At 39.6% G+C, this 8,793-nt stretch overlaps 1 protein-coding gene across 2 annotated transcripts in view; it reads right to left on the bottom strand.

The window, feature by feature from the left end:
• Positions 1-206: 206 nt before the first annotated feature.
• The window catches only part of UIMC1 (ubiquitin interaction motif containing 1), a 93,736-nt gene continuing 85,149 nt past the window's right edge, over positions 207-8,793 (bottom strand). For both annotated transcript variants that reach the window (XM_045530617.1, XM_045530618.1), the window contains exons 11-15: positions 7,608-7,686; positions 5,000-5,171; positions 2,978-3,041; positions 1,859-1,901; positions 207-652 (exon numbers count right to left, since the gene is read on the bottom strand). In XM_045530617.1, coding sequence (XP_045386573.1) covers positions 442-652; positions 1,859-1,901; positions 2,978-3,041; positions 5,000-5,171; positions 7,608-7,686 — 569 coding nt within the window. In that variant the 3' untranslated portion in view covers positions 207-441. The remainder of the gene's footprint in view (positions 653-1,858; positions 1,902-2,977; positions 3,042-4,999; positions 5,172-7,607; positions 7,687-8,793) is intronic.

The following is an 8,793-nucleotide window of genomic DNA, read 5'->3' as shown; positions in this document are numbered from 1 at the left end:
GTTCAGAATTGTGCACTACACATTAAGTGAACATATAGGTGATATACCAAAGATCAGTAATGGAATTCATTCAGAAACATGTAATTTATGAGTCAGATAAGCTATGTCTACAATTTAAATATTCCCACCCCAGACCCTGAAACACAGGAAAAAAAATATATAAATCTCCATCTACTGAAATATGATTTCATATAAACATAGATAAATATATTTAAATTTTAACTATAAGTAAATTCAAATGGACTGTTATAAAACAGAATACTATACACAGTTGTCTGTATAGATCATAGAAAACATAAAAACCAGGACATTGAGTGGGTGCTGGTGGTGAAAATTGTAGGGCTGAAACTTGCTCAACAATGAACTGGAGGCCACTATGGCGTAATGAACATGGCCCACCCCTACTGCTAATGGTTTTGTCAACTTTTGGACCCTAGAAATTCAGGATTTTCTCCTTCTTCCTCTGCCAGCTTTGGTCCGTGTCCGGCTACCTGGCCGGACAGTAAGTTGCTTTTTAAAGTCCACTAAGCAATCTGTGGCTTCTGAAATGGAAACAAAAGACTTGATAGGAGACTCATTTAAGTCGAGATGTGTGAGGGAACTCTGCATCTCTCTGCTGCAGCCTGCCTCTTCCACCCCTCGTGAGGGCGCCCTAGTGAGAAGGCAAAATTTCAGATTCAATACACACCTACTAAGCATCAAGTACATGCCATGCACTGTACCAGGAGCTTTTACACATATTATTATTAACATAATGGTACAGATAATCTTTGTAATAGTCCAATCAGATAAGTACCATCATTCCGTTTTCAAAGATGAGGACAACTGGGTAAATCATACACTTAAAGTCACACAAGTTAGGCATTGAGAGAATGAGGACTCAGACCCAAATTCCCAAGCTGCTTGAAATCCAGGTTAGAAAACCAGGACTGGGCAGCACAATTCACTATTGCAAGGACGTGGACACAGCCCAAGTGCCCCTCGATTCATGAGTGGATTATTAAAATTTGGTATATGTATACAATGGAATATTACTCAAATATAAGAAATGACAGTGACCTAGCACCTCTTTATTTTCCTGGATAGAGCTTGAGCCCATTATCCGCAGCAAGGTATCACAAGATCGGAGGAATAGGCTCCACATGTACTCACCGTCAAATTGGTACTAACTGATCAACACTATGGTGCTCACACAGTAGTAATATTCTCCAGGGATTAGGGGGTGGGAGTGGGGGTAAACTCACAACTAATGGACGTGGTGAGCATTGCAGAGGGGGAGGGCAAGCCTCTAATCCTCGCTTGGGTGAGGCAAAGACATAAAATGTAACCAAAATGTTTGTACCCTCATGATATCCTGAAATTTAAAAAAAAACTTGGTATTACAAAAAAAATAACTCTATCATGACCATTATATCATAAGCTTCTTTAAATTCTAACATTTTAGTACACATATCTATTGAGGGGAGGACAGGAAGAACCTGACCTGTTAGGATGTTTTCACCATCCTCTTTTTGCTGAAGAACTTACTCAGTCATTAATTTGGTTTTTAAAATAAAATTTATATTATTGGTATGTTAAAAAAAAAAAAAAAGAAAACCAGAACTGGATGAGGATCGAGAGGTGGGGTAGTAAGACATAGCTTTTGCTCTGTTTTAACACAATGAGTGAATTGAGCTATCTATCCAATTCTTAGCCTACATAAATGAGGATCAGAGTTATACAGAGAGAAAGGTCATAATAGTTCCAGAGTGATTTCTGCTGCAACAGTTTGGATATCACACTACACACAGAATACACGACCAAGCCTGTACTTTTCAGAACTGCTGACAGCCACACTTCAGTGTACACCCCAATTCACCTGAAGGCTCCTGTTTCTGAAGACTTGGTCATTATCCCTGCATCTGTGATAGGAAAGAAAAAGTGATACTGTTGGTAGTAATAGTAATCATACCACTTCTCACTGATCTTACGCTTCCTGTGTTGTAGGCACTGCTTCTCATTAGGCCTATCCAAGTAGCTCAGATCCCCAATCTCTCAGACCAGCGGAGTCAGCACTAGCATAGGCTCAGCTGCAGAGATACCAAGAGGAACACTTTTGAATGAACAACCTCTGAATAAATTTATTTCAAATCTGGACTTGAGGAACAAGGAGTTGCCAAGGTAGAGATTCATGACCTGCAGAGATTCACAACCTGGTAACCTCGAGGCAGCAGGATGTGAGGTTGGGAGAGGCTGTCTTTTTATAGTCATCAGAAGGCACAACAGATTTGCTTGGTGAGAATGAACTATTAGAACTACACAATAAGCAAATCTCACCAGACTTAAGCAAAGGTTCCTCTTCCATCTGCATGTGGTAAATTTTAACAATAGCAATTAATAACAATCGTAATATTAGCAGCTAACATTATCAAGAGCCTATTTATGCCAAGGGAATATGTTTGGAGTTTTACTAGACATAATCTTTGCAATCTATGAAGGTGGTATTACTAACTCTATAGAATGCTCTTGCCCAATCCAATCCACTCTACTGCCCCCTAAATACTAGGCATAAAGAGACAGAATTACTTCCTACAATCCCTTACAAGTATAGGTTAAGATGCTAAGCTAAAGGTAACAGATGAATGATGCACAAAACATTAGGAGGAGAAGGCAGTAATGTCTACATGTCTAGTCTTCCATGCCTGTTCCTTTAGAAGGTATAACTTGTAGCTCGTGTCATTCCCCTGTGGTTTGGAAATGTTTTTTTCCAGTTCAATAGGCAGTCCTAATCCCAGGCTTTATAAAGCCTGAAATGAAACACATGATGAATAAGACAAGGTACCTCCTCATTGTCCTTAGAGAGCAATGACTTAGATTGGGTTGACTGCGTCAAATGTGCACCCGTATAACCCCAACAAATAGTCAGGGGGGTTGGCAATGGCTATCTCTACTGGAAGGCCTTAGGCAAAAGCCCTGAAAACTGTCCTGGGGTCCTCACCTGTAGTCTTGTGCTCAGAATGTTCCAAAAGACTGAGGAGTCGGCCTTCACTGTGGCTTTTTTCCTGTAACAGACAAAAATTGATGAAGGGGTTACTTCATGGCACAGAGTCTTAAATACAACTTCCTTAGCCCAGATCACACCTGTTTCTAGAAGAGAAGAGGTGTGGGGATACAGGTCTAGGGAAGTCTTTTGCTTCTTAATAAATGAGGGTACACAAGTAAAAAATCAAATTGTAATGAAGAGAATACAACTCTATGCCAGGATACTATATGGATTTAAAATGGAAAGTTTTAAGATAGCTTCTACAGGCAGTGATGCCAGAGGAATAAACTGGCTGTATGGTATAAACAAGCACTTACCTGTAAACCAGAACTCTAAATCACCCCTTCAAAATCACCTCATTCATAGATTTCTTTCTTCTGTCATGACAGATTTTGGCTTCCCCATCTTAGTATGTGCAGTGACACACACTAAGTAATCCTAGACCACGTTAGTAATCCTAGACTATGCAGCTGCTGCTTTATCTTTGATCTCTAGGCCAAGACTTGCTCTTCCTGATCTCTAATCAAAATGCCCAGAAAGTACATCCATCTTCCCAGTGACCAGGGCCCAGGCCTGTAGCTTCCTAAAGCTGGGCACACAAGAAATCCCAGAAAGTCGATCTTTCCTGGCATTGAGGTATGAATTGGATACCCTTATGGAAAGCTATTTGGAGTATGTTTCAAGAGACTTTAAAATGTTTATATCCATTGCCTTAATAGCTCCACTTCAAGAAATCTATTTTAAGGAAATAATCAGTGGTACAAAGACTAATTGTTTTTTTTTTTTGAGACAGAGTCTCGCTGTGTTGCCCAGGCTAGAGTGAGTGCCATGGCGTCAGCCTAGCTCACAGCAACCTCAAACTCCTGGGCTTAAGTGATCCTACTGCCTCAGCCTCCCGAGTAGCTGGGACTACAGGCATGCGCCACCATGCCCGGCTAATTTTTTCTATATATATATTTTAGTTGGCCAGATAATTTCTTTCTATTTTTTAGTAGAGACGGGGTCTCGCTCTTGCTCAGGCTGGTCTGGAACTCCTGAGCTCAAGCGATCCACCCGCCTCGGCCTCCCAGAGTGCTAGGATTACAGGCGTGAGCCACCACACCCGGCCAAGACTAATTGTTTTTATACAGTCTTATAATAAAATACAAAAGAATCAGAAAGAACTTAAATGTCTAATAATATGAGAATGGTTTATGCTATACCTTAATTTTTTTTTTCTTTTTTTCAGAGACAGGGTCTTGCTCTGTCACCCAGGCTGAAAAGCAATGGCATGATCACAGTTCACTGTAACCTTGAGCTCCTTGGGCTCAAGCAATCCTCCCACCTCAGCTTCCTAAGTAGCTAGGACTACAGGCTCGTGTCACTACACCCAGCTAATTTTTATTTTTATTTTTGTAGATACAGAGTCTTACTATGTTGCCCAGGCAGATCTTGAACTCCTGGCCTCAAGAGATTCTCCTGCCTTGGCCTCCCAAAGTGCTAGGATTACAGGTGTAAGACATTGAGCCTGACCCACCTTAGATTTTTATAAATCCAAGAAAGGAAACTATGTGTGTAGCACAGTACTATATGTAATATAGAATTTAACATAGTACTATACAAAGTATGTATTGTGTGTGTGTGTGTACACATATTGGGGGGTGTCAATTACATTAAAAATGCATAGGAAATAAGATTGGAAGAAAATAGGCCAAAACATTAAAAGCTGTTAGCTTTGAGTAGCTAAATTATGGGCAATGATTTCCCCTGATTCTTTATACCTCTTCTTTGAACTTTCCATATTTTCTATAGTGAACAAGGTATTACTTTTTAAATTAAAAGAAAAATTAATTTTTAAAAAACACAAATCTTGTTTAAGATGAACAGGAAGGAAGAAGGGAGAGAATAGAGAGAAAACAGCCCAGAAGAGAACTGTGGCCTCTTACAGCTGAGAATCAGGAGGGTTAGGTAGCCTTTCCCACAACACTCCACACATACCTTTGGGTTCCTCAGCCTCTGTTGCCACTTCCCCTTCACAGTTGAGCATGCTCTACTACTCCCTTCAGGCCCATCTCCTTGGTCACCCCTTGCAAGATGGAGACAGGAGTCCACATGACACTGATACTCTCTCAGTGGGATCATGGATTTACAGAGATAACACTTCTCATTCCTAGCCAATCAGAAAAAAGGGAGAAAAAGCAGTTTTAAGATACACTTTTGCCTCTGAGCTCCTAGATATGTCTCAAATTCTGTTTTTATGTCTCAAACTTATTCTGCAAAGGAGACATGTCAACCAATGCAGATTCACTCAGCAGGATCACCAATAAAACTAACCCGATGCCAATCAAAAGGACTGAGTGATTAGCAGTTTTCCCTGGCTGTTTCTCTGTACCCTGCTGTTGCAGCAATGGGATGGTAATGAAATCAGCTCTTCTAACTATCTCAAACAATGCTGATTGCTCCTCAGTCATAAAATGCTCTGTCAAACTCTTCTGAAATTAAGTATAATAGTTTTTTCAAAGAGAAGTTAAAACTTCAACAGAAAAGGGAACACCAAGAGCATTAAATCAAGATGACATTTTTATCAGGGTGGATGAACTTGTCTGATTAGTAAATCAAGTCTGTCTATATGCTGACTTCCGCAATTCCACAACCTGCAACATCAACTAGGAAGTTACTAAAACCATGTGGTTCTGCCAGAGGCTTTTGCATAATTTTATATACGTAGTTATTTTTATCTTTTTTAACAGTAGAGTTTGGGGAAAGAGAGGAAAGTATGTCCTTGAGGTAAGGTTTATTTGGTATAAGTGAAAATGGAATTGTTGGGTAAAAAGGAAGAAAATGAACATTTATTAAATATTTTCTTTGTGGTGAGAACCTATGCAAGGCCCTTTAAACACAACTTCTCAATTAATTCTTCAGCCCCATGAGGAAGGAACTATTCTCTCCAGGGGCCTATAGCTAGTAACTGTCAGAACCCAGATCTGCCTGATTCATAAGATCATCTTAAGTTTTAAGAAGCTAAAGAAAACTTTCCAAAGGCCGGGCGCGATGGCTTATGCCTGTAATCCCAGCACTCTGGGAGGCCGAGGCGGGCTGATCGCTCGAGGTCAGGAGTTTGAGACCAGCCTGAGCAACAGCGAGACCCCTGTCTCTACTAAAAGTAGAAAGAAATTAGCTGAACAACTAAAAATATATATAGAAAAAATTAGCCGGGCATGGTGATGCATGCCTGTAGTCCTAGCTACTCGGGAGGCTGAGGCAGTAGGATCACTGAAGCCCAGGAGTTTGAGGTTGCTGTGAGCTAGGCTGATGCCACGGCACTCACTCTAGCCAGGGCAACAGAGCGAGACTCTGTCTCAAAAAAAAAAAAAACTTTCCAAAGCATGCAATCTTAGATTTCTCTTTCTGGCCATTATTATTCAGTAACTGTAGCAAGAGACACTTGCATTAGTTCTAAGGAAGAATTTTTCTGGAGAGCTTTAAAATAGAAGAAATAAGTCTCTCAAGTATTTAATTATCTGGAATAATGCAACCCAAACTCTGTCTTATGAGAAAAACTATACTAATATTCCTTTCAAGGTTTATCAATTAGTGCACAAGTATTTATTAATTCCCTACTACATGAGAGACAGCAGCATTGAAGAAGGTGTAGGAGTTTTAGAGTCAGGTAGACTGTGTCACTTCTAGTTGCATGATTTTAACCAATTAGGTATCATTTCTCTTCATTTCTTAAAAAAAAGAAAGAATGAATAACTGCCTTACCAATTATTGTGAGAGGTATAAAGTAAATAAAACACCTAGCACAATAACTGGCACATATTAGGTGCTGATCAAATAGTTATCATTGTTATTGCTGTCTCAGACACATTTTATTAGATGCTGGGGATATAAACATGAATAAAGGCAAGTATGTGCCTTCAGATAACTCACAGCCTAGCCAGGGACACAGAAATGTTAAAAAAAAAAAACAAGTATTGAAATACAACGTAAGGAATACAGTCACAGAGAAACGTCTACACTATGGTAGGATTCCAAAGGAAGAAGTCATCAGCTCTGCTCAACCGGATTAGAGAAGGTAGCCCTGAAATTTAGGGACTAAGATCTTTTGTTCCAAAGATAAAAGTTTCTGCCTAGTGACTAACTGCTCTAATGCACTGTTGGTAATGTCTTTACTTTTAGGAGGTAGCACCTACACCTGACTCCTTCTTTAGAATGAGCTTTCTTAGTCAAGCTGCAACCCACAACCCTAGAAAGTCTTCTACACTGCCAGAACTTTTGTAACTGAACTTCTATACTATTTATACAGCAAAATGTTCACTGCTTCCCAAAAGCACCAAACAGCAACACACAAATTTAAAAAACCAGGAACCTAAGAACAATATGGAAATGGAATGAGTGGCAGGATTGGTTTTAGTGTATTGAAAAGGGATACAAAGGCTACCTACACTGACAGAAACTGAGAGTAAAAATTCAGGCATCCAACCAATGAAGTGACTGGCAGGCCAAAGAAACACAAGGTAAGATGGGAACCAGTCTTTTTATTTGATCCAAGCAATGGTAATATGTGAAGTAAGAGTCCTGTGTACACAGCATACCTACTTACTTGTCAATGTCTAGGGAAGTCTGAGCAGCTGTCCCACTGTCGCTCTTGCTCTTGGCCTCTTTTTGTCTCCGAGTCAATACTTCCAACAACAACAAAAATAAAAAAAAAAACATATATATACATTGTTAGCTGGCAGTAGACAGACTGTGAATATAAATGACAAAATGTATAGGAAAAAGCAGTTTAAAATCCTACTCCACTGGGAGAAGTGTACTTTCTGGGAAGTCTCAACCTTTTTGGTACTGAGAATAACAACTGTAATATTTGTACCAAAACTTCCATTCCCAAGATATTCCCCTACTTGCTAAGCCGTGAGATCTAAAAGTCTAGTCTAACCAAGAAAGATTTCTGTGTACTACCCCAACTTGCAGCACTCAAGGAAGAGATTTATACTTTCCCAACCAATATTCTGTCTGATATGACATGTAAGTTACTCTGAAATATAGTAGACAGTTACGTCTGAGTACATAAACTCCAATCTTTACAAAACTCTGCAAAGTATTCCATTTATAAGTAAGGACACTGCAGCCAGTTTTTTCCACTACACTAGGAACACCTCCAATTCTAGTGGGTACAGATGACTTTAACCTATGTCCAAATACTCTCACACCAAAAGACATCTTATTAATAAAACCAAAGTAATCTCTTAAAGAACCGTGGAGGTTATTTAATGAAGTATTTCCCAGTCTCCATTCTTTGCAATAACCAGAGAAACTATGGCCATTTTACTTCAAACCCTGCCTTCCTTCTTCTTAATACCTGAAATCCCCACAAAAGAGAATTTAGAAAGGTTACCAGTTCACAAAATAACTTAGGTTGTAAAGCATTTATCTAGTCCAGGGATCAGCAAACTTTTTCTGTGGGGTCAGACGGTAAATATTTCAGGCTTGGCAGGATATACAGTCTCTGTCCCAACTATTCAACTCTGCATTGTAGTAGGAAAGCAACCATAGACAATACATAAACGGGTCTACGGCCATACCATTCTGAACATGCCCAATCTCATCTGATCTCAGAAGCTAAGTAGGGTTGGGTCTGGTTAGTACTTGGATGGTAGACAATACATAAATGGGTGTGATGTTCCAATAAAACTTTATTTACAACAATAGGTATTTGGCTAGATTTGGCCCGTGGCTGGCCACAGTTTGCCTGCCCATCTAGTCCAACCTCCTACTCATACAAAAAT

This window comes from Lemur catta, chromosome 18 (assembly GCF_020740605.2).
Source record: "Lemur catta isolate mLemCat1 chromosome 18, mLemCat1.pri, whole genome shotgun sequence".
NCBI lineage: Eukaryota > Metazoa > Chordata > Mammalia > Primates > Lemuridae > Lemur > Lemur catta.
The sequence above is the reverse complement of the archived record's forward strand: the minus strand, read 5'-3'. Positions and strand labels throughout refer to the sequence as shown.